This window comes from Bufo bufo, chromosome 9 (genome assembly GCF_905171765.1).
Source record: "Bufo bufo chromosome 9, aBufBuf1.1, whole genome shotgun sequence".
NCBI lineage: Eukaryota > Metazoa > Chordata > Amphibia > Anura > Bufonidae > Bufo > Bufo bufo.
Window position 1 is genome coordinate 42,398,268 of NC_053397.1, and position 27,395 is coordinate 42,425,662.

General features: G+C 42.3%; 1 protein-coding gene across 1 annotated transcript in view; it reads right to left on the bottom strand.

The window, feature by feature from the left end:
* Positions 1 to 5,179: 5,179 nt before the first annotated feature.
* Positions 5,180 to 27,395, bottom strand: part of AXDND1 (axonemal dynein light chain domain containing 1) — a 69,224-nt gene continuing 47,008 nt past the window's right edge. The window contains exons 15-25 of the mRNA XM_040408731.1: positions 26,684 to 26,918; positions 24,299 to 24,512; positions 23,003 to 23,096; positions 19,725 to 19,939; positions 19,572 to 19,650; positions 17,440 to 17,550; positions 14,578 to 14,694; positions 13,948 to 14,076; positions 13,429 to 13,520; positions 8,191 to 8,327; positions 5,180 to 5,558 (exon numbers count right to left, since the gene is read on the bottom strand). Of these exons, the coding sequence (XP_040264665.1) occupies positions 5,461 to 5,558; positions 8,191 to 8,327; positions 13,429 to 13,520; positions 13,948 to 14,076; positions 14,578 to 14,694; positions 17,440 to 17,550; positions 19,572 to 19,650; positions 19,725 to 19,939; positions 23,003 to 23,096; positions 24,299 to 24,512; positions 26,684 to 26,918 (1,521 nt within the window). The 3' untranslated portion in view covers positions 5,180 to 5,460. The remainder of the gene's footprint in view (positions 5,559 to 8,190; positions 8,328 to 13,428; positions 13,521 to 13,947; positions 14,077 to 14,577; positions 14,695 to 17,439; positions 17,551 to 19,571; positions 19,651 to 19,724; positions 19,940 to 23,002; positions 23,097 to 24,298; positions 24,513 to 26,683; positions 26,919 to 27,395) is intronic.

Consider the following 27,395-nt stretch of genomic DNA (forward strand, 5'->3'; position numbering starts at 1 on the left):
TCTGAACCGAGAGCAATCCGTTCAGGATGCATCAGGATGTCTTCAGTTCATTCTTTTTGAATTTTCAGGACGGAGATAATACCGCAGCAAAATTCCGGAACACTTGCCGGAATGCCGGATCAGGAATTTTTCCCATTGACATGCATTAATGCCGACTCCAGCCCCGAGTGTTCTGGCAAAACGGATCCGGCATTGTGGTCTGCGCATGCTCAGACCGCAAAGAATGTGAAAAAAATAAATGCCGGATCCGTTTTCCGGATGCCACCGGAGAGACGGATCCGGCATTTCAATGCATTTGTCATACGGATGGGGATCCTGATCCGTCTGACAAATGCCATCAGTTTGCATGCGTTTTGATGGATCCAGAAGGCAGTTCCGGCAACGGAACTGCCTGCCGGAATCCTCTGCCGCAAGTGTGAAAGTACCCTAAAAGAAATACTGTTTCTGTCGCTCACAGCAACCAATTAAAGCTCAGCTTTAACTTCTTAAAGGGGTTTTCCAGGACTCATATATTGATGACCTACCATCACGATAGGTCATTAATATCTGTTCGGTGGGGGCGCTCTGGTGTGATATCACGTTCATCGGTCACATAGCCTAGGCCTGTGATGGCTAACCTCTGGCACTCCAGCTGTGGTAAAACTACAACTCCCAAAATGTACACTTGCTTGGTTGTTCTCAGAACTCCATCGAAATAAATGGAGCATGCTGGGAGTTGTAGTTTCACCACAGCTGGAGTTCCGGAGAGTAGCCATCACAGGCCTAGGCTATGTGACTGATGAACGTGATATCACTGGCCTAGGAAGGGACACCAGAGCGCCCCCACCAATCAGATATTAATAAATAGGCCCTAGGCACATGCTCAGTATCATTTAGGCGAATGAGCCTGGGCTTCAATACCAAGCATATCCACTACATATTGAATGGCGCTGTGCTTGGTAAGCTGTTAGCAGGCTGCAGCACTCACTGAAGCACCGCACCCTCTTCAAACAGCTGATCAGCAGGGTTGCCAGGTGTCAGACCACCACCAATCAGATACTGATGACTTATCCATTAATATTGAATACCAGGAATACCCCTTTAAAGTGCTCTGGTAAAATGAAAGCTGCACTATAGTTGGTTGCTTCGGACAACAAAGACCGTTTTGATAAATCTGCCTCTTTAATTTTGGCTATTGAGTTTTTGTAGCCGCCATGGGTATGCTCCTTACAGTTGGATTTAAAATGTATACATACACTGCTAGACTTAGCACCCAAAAACTTTGAAGGTGCTGTCCACCCCTTACTCATTTTATAATAAAAAAAAGTTATGCAACTTTCTATACTTTGTGTTTCGATTCCATAACACTGGAAAACCCCTGTAAGTGAATATACCAGTATAGCACCCAGGGGCACTGTTAGGGCACGTCCACGCAGGACGGAAAATACAGTGAAAAAATCCATAGTGGATTTTGCTGCAAATCCATGACAAAAAAAACACATGTATTACATGCCATTTTTTTACAACTAAAACGGCTGTGGATTTCAGCCCCTCCACTGTAAAGGGTGAAATCTGCACCAACCTTTCTGGTGGAACGTACGTAGGTCAAAGGACTCTGGTTCTCCCAAAGATAAGGGGCCTCCACCTGTAAGACCTTTACTGTGGCTATGTCACAAGTCTGAGACAGAAATACCTCTTTAAAGAGGACCTTTCACCGCTCCTGACATTCCTGTTTTAACCCCTTAAGGACGCAGGGCGTATCGGTACGCCCTATTTCCCGAGTCCTTAAGGACTCAGGGCGTACCGGTACGTCCTAACTTGAAATCAGTATTCCGGCGCCCCAGGGGTTAATCAGAACGGGATTTCGGCTGAAATCCTTCAGCCGGCATCCTGTGACAACGCCAGGGGGGGACCGCTGTATGGAAAAAGTTAACTGTCATCGGTCAGGGAGCTCCCTCCCTCTCCATCGGGGGGCTGCTGTGCCTTTGCAGCCCCCCGATGGAGAGGGAGAGAGCCCCCAGAGAGCCCCCCTCAGCCCTGTGCTTACCCTTCCCCGTCTGCGAAGTTGTGGCAGACGGGGAAGGTTCCCATGGCAACAGGACGCCTGCTCAGGCGTCCTGCTGTCCATGGTGCTGAACAGATCTGTGCTAAAAGCATAGATCTGTTCAGTGTAAGTAAAATACAGTACAGAACAATATATATTGTACTGTACTGTATTATACAGACATCAGACCCACTGGATCTTCCAGAACCAAGTGGGTCTGGGTCAAAAAAAAAGTAAAAAAAAGTGAAAAAAGTTAAGATAAAAAAAAAACATTCATCACTGAATAAAAATTAAAAAAATAAAATACACTACACATATTAGGTATCGCCGCGTCCGTAACGACCTGATCTATAAAACGGTCATGTTACTTTCCCCGCACGGTGAACACCATAAAAATAAAAAAATAAAAACTATGAGAAAATTGAAATTTTGCCCACCTTACTTCCCAAAAAAGGTAATAAAAGTGATCAAAAAAGTCACATGTACGCCAAAATAGTACCAATCAAACCGTCATCTCATCCCGCAAAAATCATACCCTACCCAAGATAATCGCCCAAAAACTGAAAAAACTATGGCTCTCAGACTAAAGAAACACTAAAACATGATTTTTTTTGTTTCAAAAATGAAATCATTGTGTAAAACTTACATAAATGAAAATAAAGTATACATATTAGGTATCGCCGCGTCCGTATCGACCGGCTCTATAAAAATATCACATGATCTAACCCCTCAGGTGACCACCGTAAAAAATAAAAAATAAAAACGGTGTAAAAAAAGCCATTTTTTGTCATCTTACGTCACAAAAAGTGTAATAGCAAGCGATCAAAAAGTCATATGCACCCCAAAATAGTGCCAATCAAACCGTCATCTCATCCCGCAAAATATGAGACCCTACTCAAGATAATCGCCCAAAAACTGAAAAAACTATGGCTCTTAGACTATGGAGACACTAAAACTTTTTTGGGTTTTAAAAATGAAGTTATTGTATAAAACTTACATAAATAAAAAAAATTGTATACATATTAGGTATCGCCGCGTCCGTGACAACCTGCTCTATAAAATTACCACATGATCTAACCTGTCAGATGAATGTTGTAAATAACAAAAAAAAAAAAAAGTGCCAAAAAAGCTATTTCTTGTTACCTTGCCGCACAAAAAGTGTAATATAGAGCAACCAAAAATCATATGTACCCTAAACTAGTACCAACAAAGCTGCCACCTTATTCCGTACTTTCTAAAATGGGGTCACTTTTTTGGAGTTTCTACTCTAGGGGTGCATCAGGGGGGCTTCAAATGGGACATGGTCTCAAAAAAACCAGTCCAGCAAAATCTGCCTTCCAAAAACCGTATGGCATTCCTTTCCTTCTGCGCCCTGCTGTGTGCCCGTACAGCGGTTTACGAACACATATGGGGTGTTTCTGTAAACTACAGAATCAGGGCCATAAATAATGAGTTTTGTTTGGCTGTTAACCCTTGCTTTGTAACTGGAAAAAAAATATTAAAATGGAAAATCTGCCAAAAAAGTGAAATTTTGAAATTGCATCTCTATTTTCCATTAAATCTTGTGCAACACCTAAAGGGTTAACAAAGTTTGTAAAATCAGTTTTGAATACCTTGAGGGGTGTAGTTTCTTAGATGGGGTCACTTTTATGGAGTTTCTACTCTAGGGGTGCATCAGGGGGGCTTCAAATGGGACATGGTGTCAAAAAACCAGTCCAGCAAAATCTGCCTTCCAAAAACCATACGGCGCACCTTTCACTCTACGCCCCGCTGTGTGGCCGTACAGTAGTTTACGGCCACATATGGGGTGTTTCTGTAAACGGCAGAGTCAGGGCAATAAAGATACAGTCTTGTTTAGCTGTTAACCCTTGCTTTGTTAGTGGAAAAAATGGGTTAAAATGGAAAATTAGGCAAAAAAATGAAATTCTCAAATTTCATCCCCATTTGCCAATAACTCTTGTGCAATACCTAAAGGGTTAACAAAGCTTGTAAAATCAGTTTTGAATACCTTGAGGGGTGTAGTTCATAGAATGGGGTCATTTTTGGGCGGTTTCTATTATGTAAGCCTCGCAAAGTGACTTCAGACCTGTAGTGGTCCCTAAAAATTAGGTTTTTGTAAATTTCTGAAAAATTTCAAGATTTGCTTCTAAACTTCTAAGCCTTGTAACATCCCCAAAAAATAAAATATCAATCCCAAAATGCTACAAACATGAAGTAGACATATGGGGAATGTAAAGTCATCAAAATTTTTGGGGGTATTACTATGTATTACAGAAGTAGAGAAACTGAAACTTTGAAATTTGCAAATTTTTAAATTTTTTTGGTAAATATGGTATTTTTTTATGCAAAAAAATTAACTTTTGGGACCCAATTTTAGTAGTGTCATGAAGTACAATATGTGACGAAAAAACAATCTCAGAACGGCCTGGATAAGTCAAAGCGTTTTAAAGTTATCAGCACTTAAAGTGACACTGGTCAGATTTGCAAAAAATGGCCAAGTCCTTAAGGTGAAATAGGGCTGAGTCCTTAAGGGGTTAATAGCTCCATGCATTCACCATGTAATAACCATTCTGGAGCCTCTATTCTTATGGCTCTATGAGGTGCCATTCCTTTAATATTTCTACTATAAGTTATGAAAGAATTGCTAGCAGTCTGCAGTAAGGGTACAGAGGGGTGGTAACCAGTTGGGGGCGTGTACCTCCACAGTGTGAAAATGGCAGCACTGATTGGATAGAGTCAGTCTGTGCAGGTACACACCCCCCTAACTTGTTACCTCCCCTCTGTACCCTTACTGAAGGCTAATAGCAATTTATTCATAACTTCTAGTGCAAATAATAAAGGAATGGCAAAACATAGAGCCATAAGAATAGATGCTCCAGAATTGTTAGTACGTGGGGAATACATGAAGCTATTAAAATAGGCATGTCAGGAGCGGTGACCGCGCCTCTTTAAACGTTCCAAATCAATGTCACAGAAACAACTACAGATGGACATTATATTACCGTATATTATACACCGGCCCTATCAAGTGAAACACAAGCAAAAAATGTAAACTTGAGATCAGGTGAAAAATGTTCCATTTTGATGGAGGCTTTATATCACTGAAAAGTACATTTTATATCACTTCATATATGTATACATTGTACATTACACAAATATGCTGTAAATTTGACTTTTTAAAATAATTTAATTTCTATTGTTATAAAAGGAATATTCATTATTGTAATTTACAATATCACAGCATTGATGCATTATCGTACTCCCAGGTGAATGTGACATCATTTAAGATTTAATCTTATTGTAATGTCAGAAAAGAAGGATTATTGCAATAATCTTGAATTACGATTAACAAGTTCTGCAGATGCACAGCGGTTGAGTGGAGACAAGGCACGTGTATGGAGTCTTACAGTAATATGGTATTGTACACACAGAAGCTCTTATTTATGCTGCTTTGCTTTACTTGATTTTGGCCTCTTTTTTGTCGGTACAGGGAGACTTAGTTGTTCACTTTTAACTTCAACGTGAGCTGTGGTTTCTATGAAGAAGAACACATACATATAGCAGAAACCAGGAAATAAGAATAAAAAAAAGAGTCAGGTTTATGACATCAGTGAATTTATATACAAAGAGGCATATATACAGTAATTAAAGTATTCTATAAAATAAAAACAAGCAGCTATTTTATAGGTATATTGGAGCGTTAATGTGCCTGTCAACTCTACTGCTGTGACTGTTTTAGTAAATACTTAAAGGCTATAGACACCTAAGGTAGAAATCATATTTTCAATTAATGATCTTTATCAAACATTTTTAGCCATTTTTGAGAAACAGGGGTTAAAAATCAGTCTGTTTGCAGAGTATTACTTCTCAGTCAAGCCAGTTGACGGCTCATATGAAATCTTACCTCTCGTCTCCTAAAGTCATAAACACTCATTATGTCTAATCTCTTATCAAACTAATAAGAATATGGCTTAAAGGAGTGTTTATGAGGTTAGGAGATCAGAGCTAAGCCTCATGCAGACGTCAGTGTTTCACGGACGTGTGCTGTACGTGTTTTCCACCGACAGCACACGTCCCTATTCATTTTAATGTGTGTATTCACACATCAGTGTTTCAGCATGGTCCGTGGGTCAGTTTTTTTACCACGGATGCATGCTCTATTTTGTCCGTGTTCACGGATCCATCACGCCCATTATAGTCTATGGGTCCGTGAAAACCACAGATGCCATCCGTGTTGCATCCGTGTTTCACGGATCATTAACAAGAGATTATTTGAAAAAGATTTTTCAGCTGTTGAGTGTTAGTGAAACACGGATGCAACACGGACAGCAAAAAACGGACCCACGGACCCAACACGGATCTGTCACGGGAGAAAACACGGATTGAACACGGTCCGTGTTACCACTGATCCAAAACTTACACGGACGTCTGCATGAGGCATTAAGGCTTCACATGAGCCATCAACTGACTTGAATGAGGAGTGATACTCTGTATCTTAAAAATGGCTATAGTTGCTCAAGTCCAATTGAAAAATGCTTTTTAGCCCAAAATGAGTACAATGCAATCATAAAAAATTGCCCCAAAAGTGTCCATAGCCTTTAACTATGAAATTATTCTGAAGCATCTTTCCTGGAATAACACAATTAGTCCTGACAATGTCAGGGTGCAGAGAGTCCTTCAGATTTGTTGGGATTGACACTAAATAGACATTTTGGGGGTGATTTATTAAGGCCGCCATTTTAGACGCTGGTCTTAATAACTTTGGCGCATCCACCGTCAGTCTAAATCTACGCCAGCTTCCTTCCTGGCTTAAATTTGGACCATTTTCTACGCCTAAAACAGGAATAGAAAATGATAAACTAGACGGGCCTTCCCCTCTCCCGCCCATGCCACCCCCCCTTTTTTAGACCTAGCATGAGCGGGGAAAAGTTGCAGATTGCAGTGCAAATAACCTTTGCGCCGCAATCTGTACCAGAAATACCCCAAAAATAGGCGTATTTGTTCTGATTACTGTAAAAAACCCAATACTGCATTGTGGTTTCAAACCTCTACACAGTAAAACATGAATAATTCCAAGGGGTGGTGGTAAGTACTTTGCAAATGTAGTCGAGTTATAATGGGAATGCTGTATTACATTATTAAAGTGGTTGTCCAATGGTTGGCTCCAGATCTACAGAGCTATGTACACCTTTGGGGGAAATTTTTTATGATTGCATTTTACTCATTATTTACTCAAATTTATTTTTTTCACTTGGTCTTTATTGCAAAAATATTGAGTCGTTCTGTCACAAAGGGTTAACTCTTTTTCTAGCTGTGTGACTGGTACTTTCTCTTTCACTTTGTGCCAGTCATCTAGTAACCCTTATCTGTAAATTACTAAAAGGTCATCAACATTTATTTAAACCACATTCTTATCAGTAAGATAAGAATTGAGTGTTAATGAGTGTTTGTAAGGTCAGAGATCAGAGATAAAGAGCCTTCAGCTTCCTGCCTGACAGAGCAGAGAGAAAATTCAGAACCAGCTACTAAACAAACTCAAAGCTGTGCAGTAACAATGGCTCAATATTTTTTTAAAATAAAGACCAATTGAAAAAATGATTTTTAGCTCAAAAGGAGTATAATGCAATAATACAATGAAATAATAAAATTGCCACCAAAGGTGTACAGTACATAGACTTTAAAGTCATTGTTTGTTGGCAGCACATCTTGCCATGTAAAAGTAGTAAAGGCCCATTTACATTGCACAATTTAGAAGACAATTGTCGGGAAGGAAGCGTTCCTTTCTGGCAAGCGCCTCCTCATCAGTGAAGGAGACCACTGCATTTACATGTATGGGAATGTCCGAACACTAATGTCATCGCTCGTCTACATACTGAATCATTGTTTGCCGGCAGCGTGATAAGATGGCACAGTCTTTTGCAGGCAAATGACGATTTAGTTGAATGCATCAGGTAATCGGCGGTACCTTTACACCGGCAGATAATAGCTAACGAGTGTTCCTACGAATGCTTGTTAGCAATTTTCTACTCAGTGCGTGGTCAGTGTAAAGGGACCTGAGTACAAAAAGTTTGTCTTTATTGTGTGTACAAAAAAGAAGAGGAATAAAGTAATTTCTCTTGGATGAAGCAATACAGTAATCTCTCTATGGTATTTACGCCTGTTCTTACCATTAACAGTTTCATTGTTTTCTTCTGCTGCTGAGGATTTTACTTCCAGCTCCTGGATCTTCTGCAGTGCTGCTTTCAGTTGTTCCTCCAGACTTTCAGACATTTCTTCAGCTTTCTGAGCTCTCAGTTCCGCATTCCTGAAGCAGGTGAATAAAGTCTGTCAATACTGAAATAAACTAAACTAAGGGGGTCATTTATTAAGCTGAAATATGTTTATATTAGGCGTACTTCAGGTGCCCCGCTCACCCCAGGTCTAAATAAGTGGGAGTGGCATGGGCGGGGAAGGGGATGGGGCGGCAGGCGTAGGAAAAGGTCTAACTGTAAGACCACTCGGAAGCGGCCTTACTTTTAGAACCGGCGCAGGATCTGCCAAAGCTATGAAGAGGTCGGCGCCTCTTCATAACTTCGGTGGAACCACCGGCACCTTAGGGCTTTATTAAGACCGGCATCTAAAACACAGGTCTTAATAAATGTGCCCCCAAGAACTTACACATCTGGTCACAGCTGGGGTAGGGACCGATTGTTGGATTTTGTATACATCAACCATGTAAATGGGAGACATATACAAGTCCAATACAGATTCCCCAAATCCATCGATACATTTGGGGAAATTTAATAAGAGATGATTATATTTTTATAGTGCAAAAACTGGGTGGTAACTGACTGCGGTTTTACTGATTCTTGTATATGGATGTCAAGCACGCCCAGTCATTTCATCTTTAAAGGGGTTGTTTGGGCTGCAAATATTAGAGATCTCATCAGGATAGTATTCACATAACCATAATGACAATGGTCAATACAGTGTCAGGAAATGGTTGACCCAAACGAATCAAGAATCTATACAAACAATTATAAAGGGTAACCTGTGTAGGGACAAGCAGGGACACCTAGGCAGTGAGGATAAATAATAAATAATGCGGATAAAGTAATGGCCCATTAGTTCAATCAAATATATAAAAAGTGGTGCACGTTAGTGCGTTAAATAGCCGTGCACAAGAAAAAAAGGAACGGTCTTACCAGGGGTACGTCCTGAAGTCTAATGGGGGTCTCAGGGAACCAAATGCTGGGTCTCTTCCCCTAGATTTCCCCGCGTGACCAGAGCTAAATCCTATTGCCCAGGGAGCAATTAGCTCACCCTCAAAAGGGGCGACCCCTCTGAGCCGATCCTCACTGCCTAGGTGTCCCTGCTTGTCCCTACACAGCCAAATGACTGCCCAGGAAAAAAACTGCCTGGTTAGAGAAACTAAACAACTAAGGCAAGGACTCAGCGTTGGTCAATCGCTACAGTCCCTAATACTCAGCCCTCTATCTGCTAGTTTGCATGTGGCGGGCCTTCCAGCATCCTGCGTACCGCAGCTGCAATGTCGGCGTTCCTACTGGCACTTTTTAAAAATGGCCGGTAAACTCGCCCCCTTAAGGCACGTGATGGATCACATGAACAGTCAGGTGACCAAACTCAATGACATGTCCAGCAAACAATTCCAGTTAGGCGTGCCTCCTTCAATACGTATACGCCCATCGGAATGGTGCTGTAGGGAGGCAGGACTGGGAGGGAGGTCACAGAGGGCACAAGACACCCCCCCCCCCCCGGACTTCTCGCTTCGCTGAGAAGTCCTAATGCGCTGGTCAACAGTGGAGTGACTGTGGCCGGCACAATAAGGGCATTAAGTGGTACAGGCTTAAATCAATATAATGGTAAGACATATTATATTGTATTCCAAGAGAAAGGAGTATGTACATATAACACAAGTCTCCTCCTCACCCCTACGTAACCCGCAGCCAAATCTCTGCAACCGGCAGAAATGGCGATACTCAGTAGAGGCCTCTCCTTTGTACCTACTGTGACATTTAATTTGTTACATTGGGTTAAGGACCCTAACTTATTTGCAAGAAAGCTGAGATGGCGCAAACATTTCCAACTGATGAATAAACGAGAAAATAGGGAACTTGGCATCCCATTAGATGTTTTACAGGATGTCCGACTCCTATATAGCTTGGGAGATAGTGCCCCCCAGGAAGGTAGGGGTCCCTTCACTACACTCAAAAACAAAAGTTCTAAGATGCCCCCCTTAGGCCACTTTCACACGAGCGTGACGGATTGGCTCCGGATACGTTCAGGGAAACTCGCACCATTTTGCAAGCAAGTTCAGTCCGTTTTGTCTGCGATTGCGTTCAGTTGTTCAGTTTTTTCCATGCTGGTGCAATGCGCTTTGATGCGTTTTTCACGCGCGTGATAAAAAACTGAAGGTTTACAAACAACATCTCTCAGCAACCATCAGTGAAAAACGCATTGCATCCGCACTTGCTTCCGGATGCAATGCGTTTTTCACTGAAGCCCCGTTCACTTCTATGGGGCCAGGGCTGCATGAAAAACGCAGAATATAGAACATGCTGCGTTTTTCATGCAACGCAGAACTGATGCGTCAAAAAAACTCTCATGTACACAGACACATTGAAATGAATGGGTCCGGATTCAGTGTGGGTGCTATGCGTTCACTTCACGCATTGCACCTGCGTGGAAAACTCGCTCGTGTGAAAGGGGCTTTAGGAGATCCATCCAGTGCATTTTTTTGGATCTCACAGGCTGTTATGGAAGGCAGCCACAATGCCTAAGGAAGGCCATCGGATCCCCCTCACAGCAGCGCGGGGACCCAATGGAAGCTCTCTGCCTCTGCACACATTGCACGTGCCGCGGTCAGCGCTAACCGCTGCATATCAAGGGTTAATGCGCCGGCATCTGTGTTTTCACCGATGCCGGCGTATACAGCAGGGGTCCGGCTATCAGTGACTACCGGACCCCTACCGCTGATCGGGCGGGTGCAGGAGCGTAATAGTACTGAGCTGGGAGGCAAGTCACGTTCTGCTGCTCCGTACTATTACGGCGCTGGGCGAGAAGGGGTTAATCAGGTGTCCTACGAACTGGAGAATTTGACACTTAATAAGCGGAGATTTAATTGCACCAAAGCCGAGTTCAAAGCCATGCTAACTTTAGAACAAAGACAAGGATATAACGATTAAGCGCTCAGACAAGGGGGACAATGTCGTAGTAATGGACACGACTCAGTACAAAATTTTTTGCTTAGATCTCCTACAGGATGAGAAGACATATGAAAAACTAAAATCATATCCCACAGTGTTATATCAAAACAAATTGGTCAATATTCTGTGTGCAGCTAAATCTGACGGTTTGATCTCTGAGGAGGAATTTGACTTCATGTACTGTAAACACCCAATGGTGGCGACGTTTTATAGCCTACTGAAAATTCACAAAGGGGTTGCCCCCCTTAAGGGGCGCCCCATTGTGTCAGGAGTCAACAGCCTCAGTCAGAATGCCAGGATATATATTGATTCTATCCTGGCACCTTTTGTTAGGGCGCTACCCTCTTATATTAGGGATACAGGCGACCTTTTGGGTCACTTTGAAGGGGTTTTTCTAGAAGAGGATGCATTGCTTGGGTCAATTGATGTAGAGGCTCTGTACTCCTCTTTCCCTCACCATCTTGGGATAGGAGCAGTGGAAATGTTCCTCAATACTAGAGGTTGCCAATTTCAAGCACATAACCAGTTTGTATTAAAACTACTGGAATTTACGCTGAAGCAGAACTACTTTTTGTTCAACGGGACCTTCCACCACCAGCTCAGGGGCACTGCGATGGGGAGCGCCTGTGCCCCATCGAATGCAAATTTGTTTCTGGGCTGGTGGGAGAAGAACATACGTTAGATGTCGTCATGTGGGCCAGATTCATTGACGACATCTTTCTGATTTGGAGGGGTGAAGGTGAGAGCTTTAAGGAGCTGCTGCAATCCCTGAATAAGAACAACATCTGTCTTAGGTTCACCTCTGAGATTGAAAGTACCTCACTTCCTTTTTTGGACATTGTGATTGCGAGGGGCCCCAAAGGGGAGATTAAAACAAAAACATTTAGGAAACCCACTGCAACCAACTCATTACTGAGTTGGGACCACCATCATCCTCGTCTCTTGAAACAGGGAATTCCTGTTGGCCAATACTTAAGGAAGAGGAGGAATTGCTCCTCCCTTGGGGATTTTAAGCAACAGGGAGGGGACCTTCGGAAAATGGTTCCTGAACCTATTTTAAAGAAAGCCTATCAAAGAGCTCTTAAAAGTAACCGGACGGAACTTTTACATCCTAGGTCACGACTAACTCCATACGCCTGGTAGCCACCTATGACGGAGCGGCAGATGAGATTAGGAAGGTGATTTCTAAATACTGGGGAATTTTACAATTGGACCCAGACATTAGGAATGCAGTTTCTGAGATCCCACAGATCACCTATCGCAGGGGACAAAGTCTGCGTGATCGGTTGGTCCACAGCCATTACAGTGAGGCACCCAAAAAAAGGGGGGTGGCTTCATCTCGTATATGGATGCTACCAATGCAGTGGATGTATAGAATGTGCACACGTCACCCAGGGCCGCACGTTTACTAGTAATGTCACCCAAAAAAGGTTTTCTATCAAAAACGTCATCAATTGTCGTAAACGGATCGAGGAGCACCTAGGTGACATGCGACATGGGAGAGACACCCCCCTGGCCAAACCATTGAATCTAGTCATGGGGGAGACTACTCAGGAATTAGGTTCATGGGTATTGAGACTGTTTCTCCTCTAATGAGAGGAGGGGATTGGGATAAAAGAATTTTACAAAGGGAGACATGGTGGATATTTGAATTGAAAACGGTCCAGCCTAAGGGCTTAAATGAACATTTACTGTATGGCTGTTACATTTGATTTATTGTAGATCTTTCCCCTTTGCCTCCTTTTACTCTTCTCAATCTCTCTAAGATTTATCACTTGTGTTATATGTACATACTCCTTTCTCTTGGAATACAATATAATATGTCTTACCATTATATTGATTTAAGCCTGTACCACTTAATGCCCTTATTGTGCCGGCCACAGTCACTCCACTGTTGACCAGCGCATTAGTTGTTATATCGCCTCATCACTGAAGCAGCGAAGCGAGAAGGGGACGAAGGGGACGGGCTGGCAGGCCCATCTCATTTACCATTTTCTACGCCTATCATTTACTATTTTCTAAGCTGTCTTACATTTAGAACTGGCGCTGGTTGCGCCGAAGATATGGAGATGCCGGCGGAACCACAGCCAGATATGGGCGTCTAAAACACTGGTCTTAATAAATGTTCCCATAGTATATGCTGAATCTTGAATCAATTGAATCTATACAATGGGTGTCCCTTGTAACATGAGCACTTACAGCAGACGTTTTTCCAGTTGCTCCAAAGATGTTAAGGACTCAAATGCTTGTATGGAACGCGGGGTGCTGGGCCGGCTAGCTGTGAGAACACCCTACAGTACAAACAATAGTCACAGACTATTCATGACATATATAAGGCTGAAATACATAACGGGAATCAACAAGGTAAAAGAGGAGAGAATATTTAAAAGAAGAAAAACTGCTACAAGAGGACATAGTTTTAAATTAGAGGGGCAAAGGTTTAAAAGTAATATCAGGAAGTATTACTTTACTGAGAGACTAGTGGATGCAGAAGTGGTAGCTGCAAATACAGTAAAGGAGTTTAAGCATGCATGGGATAGGCATAAGGCCATCCTTCATATAAGATAGGGCCGGGGGCTATCCATAGTACTCAGTATATTAGGCAGACTAGATGGGCCAAATGGTTCTTATCTGCCGACACATTCTATGTTTCTATGAGTGTATTATTCTATTGATACCAGGGTATAAAAGCAAATGTTCATAAAAAGGATCCCTTACCTGTGGAAAAACAGGAATTTCCTCTTCCTTCAAAGACTTCTTACTAATGTTGCCATCATAGCCAATGATCCTCATGACATCTAGGGCAGCAGTCTCTGTAGTGTCGGACTTTAAGACCTTTGTGCCAACCTAGAACACAGAATAAAGACTTTAAAATACAAAAATGCACAGCCATATACAGTAGTAACTTTGATTTGCACTGATTAGTTCTTGTTTCTGGCAGCAGTATACACAGGGAGTATTCCCTAATATACTGTATACCTCTAACAGATGCATCCGTCATATGTCACTGTATAGGCATATAGTGGATATGTTGGCCATTGACTCTGCTTAACAAAAAAAGCTATATTTTGCATGGTATACCGGTATATATATTTTTAATTGTATCTCTCTGGATAGGAAACCACAGCAGACTGCACTTTCCTATATAGTGAAAAAAACCATACCAATACATATCAGAGTACGTATGCGTAAGGACTCTCTTTAGGCATACACTGGCAGCATGGCGTCCATGGATACATTTGGTATATGTACTTGGAGGTTTCCTGGTACGTACGCTGAATGTAAAGACAAAGCAAAGTCTGGACAAAGCTTAACATAACACATATGACAAAAAATGAAGTCATATACCCTAACCTCTGAGCTGAGAGGGCCTTTGTCTCTTTCTGCAACTTGTTCTTGGGAATCCTCTGCGTGGTTTGCGCCATCATGTGGTGGTTGTATTTCACTGAGCGTTATCTTCATATCCTAGTTAGATTACAATGTCAGTAGTATGAAAACCACAAATGACAATATCATTTTTCAGTTAATACTTATCTAAAAAAATGGAAATGCTTGTCTAGTCTACACAATGAGATCAGTCATTCCATGGTCTAATAATTTTTTTTTTTTTACATGTAATAATGTTAACTTTTAATAATTTGGCTTTTACATTTTTAAACTTAGGAACCAAAGGTGGTCATTAAACGTGTCATATTTATCCAGATGGCAGATGTTCCCTCTCTCAACCCATCCCCCTCTCACCCCCAATGACACAATCACAGGGTGCTTAGAGATTGGGATCAGGAGGGGCCCTAACAATACAACCTAGGCCTGCCAAGTATAGAGATGCCTGACTTTGGCAGGGCCTGCTTGACATTCTGTCAGTTTTATTGTGACTGAAATAATACACTGCAATGCAGAAGTATTGTAGTATATTATATAGGATATCAGAGAATTGCATGTTGAAGTCCCCTACTGGGTCTGTCTGTACAATAAAAGGAACACTTATTTGTCCCGTATGGTAAACATTTTAAAAAACAAAAAAATAATAAAAAATGCCCAAATTGCTGTTCTTTCTTAAAACCCACTCCACAAATCAGAAAAACAAAGGTAAGCTCTTTTTTTTACTTGAAACTTTTAATTTTTTTGTAAAACTTAATTTTATTAACTTCCTTTTTCACTTTATTTTTTGTCCCACTCTGGGACTTCAACTTTTGGGGGTCTGATCCCCTTTACAATGCATTACAATACTTCTGTATTGTAATGCATTGGCTGTAAGTGTATTACTGAATGTAATACACTTACAGCTTCCTGCCTGTGGGGGCTGGATCTCAAAGGCATCAGGTGGCCTTTCCTGCCATAGGGTCCCCGTCACAGCAGGGCGGGGACCCGATGGCTACCCTGGACCCGGCAGGATACCGCATGTGCTGCTTGCTTGCTGATGCTTGTGATTTTCACGCAGCCCCATTCATTTCTATGGGACCTGCGTTGCGTGAAAAATGCAGAATATAGAACATGCTGCGATTTTCACGCAACGCACAATTGATGCGTGAAAATCACCGCTCATCTGCACAGCCCCATTGAAGTGAATGGGTCCGGATTCAGTGCGGGTGCAATGCGTTCACCTCACGCATTGCACCCGCACGGAATTCTCGCTAGTGTGAAAGGGGCCTAAGGCCCCTTGCACACGAGCATGACGGATTGGGTCCAGATGTGTTCAGTGAAACTCGCACCATTTTGCAAGCAAGTTCAGTCAGTTTTGTCTGTGATTGCGTTCAGTTGTTCAGTTTTTTTCCGCACGGGTGCAATGCATTTTGATGCGTTTTTCACGCGCGTGATAAAAAACTGAAAGTTTACAAACAACATCTCTCAGCAACCATCAGTAAAAAACGCATTGCATCCGCACTTGCTTCCAGATGCGATGCGTTTTTCACTGAAGCCTCAATATAGAACATGCTGCGTTTTTCACGCAACGCAGAACTGATGCGTGAAAAAAAACGCTCATGTACACTAACCCATTGAAATGAATGGGTCAGGATTCAGTGGGAGTGCTATGCGTTCTCTTCACGCATTGCACCCGTGCGGAAAACTCGCTCGTGTGAAAGGGGCCTAAGGCCTCTTTCACACGGGCGTTGCGGGAAAAGGTGCGGGTGCGTTGCGGGAACATGCACAATTTTTCCGCGCGAGTGCAAAACATTGTAATGCGTTTTGCACTCGCGTGAGAAAAATCACGCATGTTTGGCAACCAAACCCGAACTTCTCAGCAGAAGTTCGGGCTTGGGATCGGTGTTCTGTAGATTGTATTATTTTCCCTTATAACATGGTTATAAGGGAAAACAATAGCATTCTGAATACAGAATGCATAGTAAAATAGCGCTGGAGGGGTTAAAATAAATAAATACATTACTTAACTCACCTTAATCCACTTGCTCGCGCTTCTCTTCTGTCTTCTTTTTTGCTGTGTGCAGGAAAAGGACCTGTGGTGACGTCACTCCGGTCATCACATGGTCCATCACCATGGTAAAAGATCATGTGATGGACCAGGTGATGACCGGAGTGACGTCACCACAGGTCCTTTTCCTGCACACAGCAAAAAAGAAGACAGAAGAGAAGCCGGGCTGCGCGAGCAAGTGGATTAAGGTGAGTTTAATTATTATTTATTTATTTTTTTAACCCCTCCAGCCCTATTTTACTATGCATTCTGTATTCAGAATGCTATTATTTTCCCTTATAACCATGTTATAAGGGAAAATAATAATGATTGGGTCTCCATCCCGATCGTCTCCTAGCAACCGTGCGTGAAAATCGCACCGCATCCGCACTTGCTTGTGATTTTCACGCAACCCCATTCATTTCTATGGGGCCTGCGTTACGTGAAAAACGCAGAAAGAGGAGCATGCTGCGATTTTCACGCAACGCACAAGTGATGCGTGAAAATCACCGCTCGTGTGCACAGCCCCATAGAAATTAATGGGTCAGGATTCAGTGCGGGTGCAATGCATTCATCACGCATCGCATCGGCGCGGAATACTCGTCCGTGTGAAAGGGGCCTAAGGGGTTAAAGAACTATGTCATATAGTTCCCACATAATACTGCAATTCAATTCCCAAATAATGCCACTATAGACTACTAAATAATACTGGGGGGGGTCGTTTCCTAGCTTCCAATGCCCCTAACTGTCCCAGCTCTCCCCCATGCAGGTCTTCATCCTGTAATCACATGCTGTGTCACCTCTGTATTCTCTCCGGGCTGTGGATTTCCTGAAGTCTCTGTGGGAGCAGCAGGCTCTGGAAGTTTTGAAAGAAGCAGCTGGCACGTTTCAATCCATTCACTACAAGAACTCTTAAAAGTAAAAGTAAAAGCTAATGTTACATTACGCTTTCAGAATCAGAGCTGAGAATCAATAGAAGTCGAGATTAAAATAATCTACTGCATTCACCGACTGCTGAAGTTTTATGAAACAAGAGAATGAAAGGAAAGATGATTGATTTTAGAAAATGACTGCTGACAGCAACTGTAGTTATGTGAAAAACTGTAATACAAAGATATGTTCAGCTTGACATTCATATAAATAGTCTGTGATAAATATGTAGAGACATACTGTATAATTATAGTGGGGTAATGCTACTGTATCACCGAGATGTATAGGACAATGAGATTCCCTGGGGCAGAGAACATTTTACCAGAGGTTCTCCATTATAAAAAGGTTGAGAACCACCGCTGTAAAACGTACATCAATAATTCAATAATAGTCCTTGAAAGGAAATGTTAATTAATTATAAATTCAAGGGTTTTCCAAAAGTCGACCCTTCAGTTAAAAAAAAATCATATTAATTGGGGAACGAACAGAAGACTTACATAGTGCCCTTCTCTTTATCTTTATAGTTGCAGATCCGCTAATTCTCGGGCTCCTCTTCTGCCATCCATGATGGCCGCACCGCTTCCGGACCACCTGATGCACACTGTGCATTTGGTAGACACTTCCTGCTGCCCTTGGATTGGCCAATCCAAACGCAGGGCGGGACAAGCAGGAAGTGTCTTAGGCTACAGATATACAGCGTGTCTGAGAAGTGGTGCAGCCATCTTGGATAGCAGAAGTGGAGCCCGAGAGGCAGCAGATCTGCAACTAATACGTTGAAAAGGAGGGCACCATGTAAGTGTTTTGTTTGTTACCCAGTTTGATATTTTTTTTTCTTGAACTGGAGGGTCCTTTTAAATATTGATGAACTATGCTTAGGATAGGTCATCAATATCAGACTAGTTGGGGCCCGATATCTGACACCTCCACAAATCAGCTGCGGGAAGGAGTCGCCAGTGGGGGAAATAATGGTGTACAGAGTCAGAAACAGACAGCTCCATACTCTGTGTAGTGGTTGATCCAGGTCAATGAAGCTCAGCTCTCATTCTAAGGACTCGGGCACACAAACGTATTTTCTTTCCGTGCCTGTTCCGGTTTTTTTTGCAGACCATATACAGAACCATTCATTTTAATGTGTCCGCCAAAAAAGCGGAAGTTACTCCGTGTGCATTCCGTTTCCGTATGTCCATATTTCCGTTCCGCATAAAAATAGAACATGTCCTCTTATTGTCCGCATTACGGACAAGGATAGGACTGTTCTATTAGGGGCCAGCTGTTCCGTTCCGCAAAATACGGAATGCACACGGACGTCATCCATCTTTTTTGCGGACCTCAAAATACATACGTTCTCGTGCATGAGGCCTAATGCTGTAGTGTTACGGCTCTGTACACTGTTTACTACCTGGAACTAGGGCTGCAGGTAACAGCTGAACAGCTGGGGTGCTTGGTGGACCCCCACAAATCCGATATTGATGACCTATCCTAAGGATAGGCCATCAACTTTGAAGTCCCACTAAACAACTTTACATTAAGACATGACCCACAGCATTAGAGTAATTAAATCATTATATTCTATCTCTCTTTAAATGCATTTTTCCAAGATTTTTTGAACTGATGACCTATCCTCTGGACCCGCGCTGATCAGCTGTTTGAGAAGGCATCTGCGCTCGCAGTAGCGGCATGGCCTTCTCACAGCTCACCAAGCACAGCGCCGTACATTGTATAGCTGCTGTGCTTGGTATCGCAACTCAATCCCATTCACTTCAATGGGGCTGAGCTACACCTTGGTCATGTGACCGATGAACGTGACGTCACATGGCCTGGGCAAACATGTGAGAAGGCTGCGGCGCTACTGCGGGCACTAGTGCCTTTTCAAACAGCCGATCTGTGGCGGTCCCAGGTGTCAGACCCCCACCGATCAGATACTGATGACCTATCCAGAAGATAGGTCATCAGTTACAAAATCTCAGAAAACCCCTTTATTTAATGTACAGCCTTTTCCTACCTTTATTGACTGTAGCTGTCTCAGCTCATAACCATCATCATCCACTGTAGGGTTGTTCTCCACCATCTCCTGGCAACATCTGTCATGGAGAGAGAACTTAAGCTTCTATGTTGACATCTTAAGACAATATATGTTATTAATATTTCCACTCACTTTATAATGTAACAAGAGAAGCCATGCAGTTTTTCAGATAAGAAGAGAGCTTCTTTTTGCATTTGCTGCAAAGGAACAGCAGCTGGAAACACTTCTTCTTCAAACCCAGCAACAACTGTGGTGTCCGAAGGAAGAGAATCTGAAAGGTAGTCTGGTGACAGTAGCATAAGAACGTTCACCATGTACTGCACCATTGTTGTGTGGAGATCTGTTACCTGTTGTAATAGAGACAAGACATTTATTTTTATTTTATTCACTTATATAGCGCTGACATATTCTGCAGCCCTTTAAAGACATTGTCATTGCTTGTTGTCTTCATTGGCGCTCACAATCAGTGTGGGAGGAAACCCCATGCAAACACGGGGAGATCATACAAACTCCATGCAGATGCTGACCTTGGTCGGATTCAATCCCAGGACTCCAGGGCTGCAAGGAACCAGTGCTAACTACTCAGCCACGGTGTAACCCCCACTTGTGAAAAAAGCTCTTTTAATGAGTACAGTACTATGCTAAGATGAAAGTGTATTCTTATTTCAGAATAATAGGAGGACTGTATCCGCCCTATGCCAGTTTAGTGGTATAAAAATGTCGTAAACCCCTAAAGCTAGGTGCAAGTGGCTTTTTTAATACTGGCCTTGCCACTTCCCAAAAAGGGAGTGTGAGGTGAGCAGGGCTTTGGATTTCATTATAGGAGCACGAGGATGCTCCTAATTTATGACGCACCAAGCAGTGGCTAACATCAATGTCACGCTTCGGTGTGGGAGGGAAACACCACACTGAGCATAGGAGCGAAGGGGAGAATCAGGCCTGAGAACTAGGGAAGGAAGATGGACACCTCTTAGTGAAAACCCTAAGCAAAATCCTGACTGACTACCAGTATGAACAGACCCCAAAGGTAGGCGAGTTCATACGCAGGAATACCTAGAGTCCTATCTAGCCCTATAGGACCCTGGTACTAATGGCAGGGACGAGACTACCTGTTCCTCCAAAAGGAAGGACGAATAGGAGTCTTCTTCAGGCCTAATACAAACAATAGGGAAAAGCAATACACAGAACCCAAACAAAATACAAAAGGGAAAGGAAAGATTCAACTTCAAAGGGGCTATGGAAGCACCAGGAACTCAGCCGAGAGCCAACCACAAACTATCCACAGGCACAGAAGCTACAAACCGCACAGCATTGTGGGAGAAGCAACTATAAATAAGGAAGGTTAAATGACCACATAAGGGGTGTCGCCATTACCAACAAACAACATAGACGCCTATTGATCCACAAGGAAAACCTGTCAGTTCAAACGTCTCACAGATCTCCTGCCATCACTGTCGCCGGGACGTCCGTATGTCTTGGTACGTCCGTGACAGTCAAGACCTGTGTGAAGGCCAGGGCCCTGAGGAGCTGAAAGGCCAGAAATAAGGAGACTTATGTAAATACTTTTTGTTTGTCTGGTGTAGCATCTGAATTAATTAAGGGGGTCTGGTCTGAATAAATTTCAGGGTCTGGTGTGTCTGAATTCTGAATTAATTCTGGGATACGGGGTCCAGTCTGGAGTCTGAATTAATTGTGAAGTCTGGGGTTTAAAAACATTTTGTAGTTTGGAGCATGAATTACAACTCACTTGTTTGTAGCCTTTCTTTATCTTTTGAAAAGAAAAAGAAATTGTGAGGGATTCAGTGTAGAAGTCTTTTTCCGGTCCTTCTACAATGATAAACTCGTTGAGAAACCCTGGTATAACTGTATCCATTTAGCTCCCAAACTTCCTCCTCTGGTGGTTGCATGTTATGTTTTAAAGGGGTGCCTTAAGATGACAACAACCTCTGCCTTATGTCTCATTAGGGCATATGAACATCATAAGGGGTGGGAGTCCCTTTTCATTCCAGTGAGTTTAATTGTAGAGCCACTGAATGACCACCCTTAATTCTGGAGGTGGTATCACAACCCTATGTGACAGATGTCAGGACATAATGGGGGAATGGGAGAAAATTCATCCCTATTCGCACTCATTCACCCTTGATAAAACATCACTTTGGAGCACTGGTTAAAGTCTTTGCACTGCATCACTCCCCCATTGTGTGCTATCCTAACCTCTAGTATATGGACTGAATGACCACCATGTCATACAATATTTCTTCAGTAGGCTTCCCTGGCAAAATCAGCTTGCTATACAAACAGGACCATGGGTGATCAGTGGACATTTTGGAAAGGGTTATCTGTGATGAGACAAGACTTTATGCAGAAGATTTGAAGCTGTTTATCAGAAAAATGAAGCCAAACTTCTTCTGAGAGCAGTTTACAAATGTTGTTGAAGCTAATGGCTATGGATATGCATAACTTAAATGGAGCCTGTCATGTGGATATTTGATTATAATCTAACTAATTATATATAATCATTAACTACTAAAAAGTGCCTTAGATGTATTCACTTACTGGTGTGACAGATGGTTACCTCATAATATACACACAAAGATGCCGCATGCTAATGAGCTGATTTGAGTCCAGCGTGATGTCATTGAGTCCAGCGTATATTTAATTCAGAGCTATAGCCACTCCCCTGCCCACCTGCTGCTGATTCATATGGAAAATAACTGTCATTCAGCAGCAGGTGGGCGGGGAGAGTCAGGAGCTCATGAATATTCATGACTCATCATTATCAGCTGGAGCTTTTCAATACAAGATGTAGGCAGATTGACTGGGTCAATTAAAGAAAGTGACCCCGCATTGTGCTAAGAGAATCAGTCACTTATTTATGTTGCCCTTAGTTAGGACACCATAAAACTGGTGACAGGTTCCCTTTAATGGTGTGCTGACATGAAAATAGGGGCACTATTAGTAACGAAATGGCTCATATATATCAAAAACGGTCTTGTTGTCCATAGCAGTTGATCAAACTCGTGAAGGTTAGAAGATGAAAGCTGAACTATATAGCACTTAATACCTATCCACAGGATAACTGCTAAATATGGCTCGGACCCCAGTGTCTATGAGAAAGTGGGGTACCCGAATGCCCAGTCTGAATGGGGAAGTAATGTGCATGACGGACCAATGTTCCAATTACTTCTATGAGTCTAATGGAGCACTGTCTAGATCAGTCCCATAGAAATAAATGGATTGGTGGACTGATATGTGCACTATTGCTCTATTCAGACAGGAAACTTGAGGGCCTCCGCTCTCAGGATCCCAGTGATTTCTGTGGATAGGAAGGAACAAATAACTAGAAAGAAAGCATCTATTATTCATTTTTTTTACTTGAAATCTAATTTATTTTAGAAAAGGTTTTAAACCTCTTGTGTGAGCTGCAGATCATCTCTCTCTGTTCCGTTCGTTGTGGTCAGTACCCAGTGCTGCAGCATCTTCAAGACATCTTCCAGTTCTATTCTAATTAATGAAAGGAATAATAACCTAAATACATCTACAGATATTATATACCACAATGATATGCTGACCACTGATGTTTTTGCTATTTTAATATCCAAATAAATGGCAGCCAGTTCTTTATGGGACGAGGGTGAGTGCTGACCTTTCAACAGATTACCCCCCCCCCCCCCCAATCACTGCTTTATCTGACATATTACTAGTATAGAGAAGCTCCAGAAATATGAACAGGTTCAGGTGTATACAATAATAATAACACGTTCAAAAACTTTTTATGTTTTCTACTTTAGGGTACTTTCACACTTGCTTTGTGAGGATCCGGCAGGCAGTTCCATCGCCGGAACTTGCTGCTGGATCCGGAAATCCGTATGCAACCAGATCTGTCTGACAAATGCATTGTCATCCGGAAAAACGGATCCGGTATTTATTATTTTCACATTTTTAATGCCGGCACTAATACATTTCAATATAAATTAATGCCGGATCCGACATTCTGGCAAGTGTTCCGGAATTTTGGACGGAGAAAATACTGCAGCATGCTGCGTTATTTTCTCCGGCCAAATACCGTAAGAGGGACTGAACTGATGCATCCTGAACCGATTGCTCTCCATTCAGAATGAATTAGGATTAAACCGATCAGTTCTTTTCCGGTATTAAGCCCCTAGGACGGAACTCAATACCGGAAAAGAATAACGCTAGTGTGAAAGTAGCCTTAGGTTTACTGCTTTATTTCATTATAATTGATAATTGATACTGGAATTTATTTGTAACTTAGACTATTTAAAATCCCAAACTTTAACCCTTGTATTTTTGCTCAGAAGAGTGGCCCGATATGCTTGTCACCTTAAAGGAGGGATCCCACGAAAATTATCAGCTATCCACAGGGTAGTTAAAAAAAACATCAGATTGTAAGGTGGCAGACAGAGTTCTGTCTACACTGACCCTATAGAAGTCATGTATAACGGAACAAAACAGAACCGTTATTTGTGCCCTTAGACATGTATTAGGACGGAGCAAAAAGGAATGCCTCTTAAAGGTTTCCATTTTGCAATCCATCCTAAAATTCTGTTACATTCCATTATAACTCTGTTATAACTAAATCCTACAATGGAATTCCATAACGCGAATGTGAACCCGCCCTATTACAGCCCATCCCTTCTTGTATGTGTCCTTTAATTCAGTATACGTTAAAGTATCGCCCTTACTTTGTAACAGCAATCACACTGGATGTGTCTTCCGATTCTGTGTTGCCGATCAGCTCCAATATTCTTTCTGCATGGGTTATCCAATCAGGAAGCAGATGATTTAGGTTTGACCAATCAGATTCTTTTATTTCACTAGGTGTATGTTTGAGTGGATGCATTGGCGATGACCAGCTCTCCAGGCTGCTTGAAAAAGACATGAGGCCTTTGGCGACTCCTGTTGATCAAAGTAGTGGCTAAAAAAGTTATATACCATTAAACCATTATGCATATCCACAGAATATTTCATAAATGTTAGATGATAGATGTAGGTTCCACTTCTGGGCCCAGCACCTATCTCCAGAAAGACCGCAGATGCAGAGAATCAACAAGCTTACTGAGCTGTTCCCGAAAGTTTCATAAAAGTGAAAGTGAGTTACAAAAACTGCATAGTACAGCGAGCTGGGCTGTTTTCATAATCCCGACCACCTTTCCACTTTCTGCAGCCTTTGAAGCAGGTAGGACATGGGTCAGGGATCCTCATTCTGGAGACAAGTGCCAGTCCCAGAGGTGTGACCTACATCTATCAAACACTGATGACATATCTTGTGGATATGCCATAAATGTCTGATGGGAATACCACTTTAAGTTAAATCTTAAAGGATAACTGTCATATTATTATATTTTTTTGCTAAAGTGTAGGGCAAGTGATAGGTAACAATTTTGCAATAGACTTTATTTAGCCAAAACGTTTATTTTTGGTAGAAAACTGAGGCTAAAATGGCCTTTAGCAGCACTCTTCAAATGAGCGAAGGCTGGGCACAGGAGTCTTAGGAGTTAAAATTACATTTATATTCTCCCTTTCTATGCAATCTAATGCTCCGTTACATTCACTGACCTGCGATCCCTGTGATAATAATTCATGAAGCAGCCGCCGGCTCACTGCGCACAGTGCTTCTACTTCCGGCGGCTGCTTCATGAATTATTATCACAGGTGTCTCTGATTGGTGGGGGTCTGACACTTGGGACCCCGCCGGTCATCTGTTTGAGAAGGCACTAACTAGCGCTCCTGTGAGCACCTGAGGATAGGTCATCAGCATAAAAAAAAACTGGAAAACCCCTTTAAGGCCCCTTTCACACGGGCTGTGTAGATGAGCGTTGTTTTTCACGCATCACTTCTGCGTTGTGTGAAAATCGCAGCATGTTTTATATTCTGAGTTTTTCACACAACACAGGCCCCATACAAGTGAATGGGGCTGTGTGAAAAATCGCATTGCATCCGCAAGCAAGTGCGGATGCAATGCGATTTTCACGGATGGTTGCTAAGGAGATGATAATAAATAGGGATGAGGTCCATTCACTTTATTATTTTCCATTATAACATGGTTATAATGAAAAATAATAGCATTCTTTAGTACAGAATGCTAAGTAAAATGTCTTTCGAGGGTTAAAAAATAATAAAAAAATTACTCACCTCATCCACTTGATCGCGCAGCCGTTATCGTCTTCTTTCTTCTTCTTGCAGGACCTGCGCTGACGTCAATGCGCTCACCACGTGGTGAGCGCGATGATGTCATCGAAGGTCCTTTTGCATGTCCTGCAGGAAGAAGAAAGAAGACCAGCCCGGCTGCACGATCAAGTGGATGAGGTGAGTAATTTTGTTTATTATTTTTTAACCCCTCAATGGACATTTTAGTTAGAATTCTGTACTAAGAATGCTATTATTTTCCCTTATAACCACGTTAGAAGAGAAAATAATAAAATCAACAGAACACCTAACCCAAACCCGAACTTCAGTGAACGCATTGCACTCACGCGGAAAAAACTGAACAACGAAACGCAATCGCAGACAAAATTGACTGCAATTGCGTGCCTACTCGTGTGGGTTTGCCGCAATGCACGCACAACGCACCCGGACAAAAAACGTGACGGGCCTAAGTGTTGGAGTTAAGTCCTGGACTCCTGTAATATTACAAATGACAGGTTCAACCAAAATCTTAGGTGGCCGTGATAAATTATGTTCTTTTATGTATTTAGAGCCAAAATATAAAAACGGCCCTATCACATAAGCCCCTTCCTAAGAGAGCTTCCTAAGAATGACTGCAATGGAATGATTGAATCCCAGTAATATAGGTAATCTTATTTGGATCATGTGTTATGTAAAAAAATATATATATTTTAGAATATTAAAATGTAATTTTGTGTTCTTGAAAAAAAACTAGACATTTCTTTAAAATACAAAATCCATAAAGCGCTGAAAATGAAACCTAGACTGAAAATAACCAGATGTTGCATACAGCATTATCGCAAGAATTTTCCTTTTTTATTTACTTCCCTAAATCCAATTGATAATCCAGCATCTGCTGACTTGATGGAACACTGCTGTACCTGCACCGTAGAGTCACTTACCGTTTTCCCCCTCTACCCTTTTTCTGTATTGCTCATGGAGTTCCTCTATGGCGTTGTTCAGGTCCTCCATGGCCTTGTGCTCCGGAGCTGGGCTCCCATCCAAGCCTTGATGTCTTTTAAGCAATTTCTCTCCCAAATGAGACCATTCTTTCTGAATATCAGAGGCAGCTTTTAGGGACTCTTGACTGTTTAGGACATTATGCCCCTCAAACTGTTGTTGTTCTTCGACCAGCATCTACATATGGAAAGCAGAATTTCAGAAGAAATGTCCTCACTGCACTGATTAAAGGGAACCTGTCACCATGAAACTGTGAATTAATGTGAAAGACAAAAACATGCAATGTGACAATTCACTGCAATATAGAGTACAAAATTGCATAATAATTACAAGTGCTACACTATAAGTGAGAGATACTTGGCAAATCGTTTTGTACAAAATTATTTGAGCCCGTCTGCCGCACGTCAAGGCGATCTCTGTTAGACGGGTTCCTAACACTAAATTCTACCTGGTAAGTGCCATGACGGCTACTATACACTTCAGGGAGTGTAGGTTCCACATGCATGCTGGGTCTGCCTCAATAACTGTAATTTTGGGTGCCAAAATGGCCTCCACTGTATCCAATGAGTGCAGGTACCAACATGCATGTAGGCCCACTCCACAACACCCCCGGCGCCAAATGACCACCAAAGACTGAATTAATGTGCAAGCAGT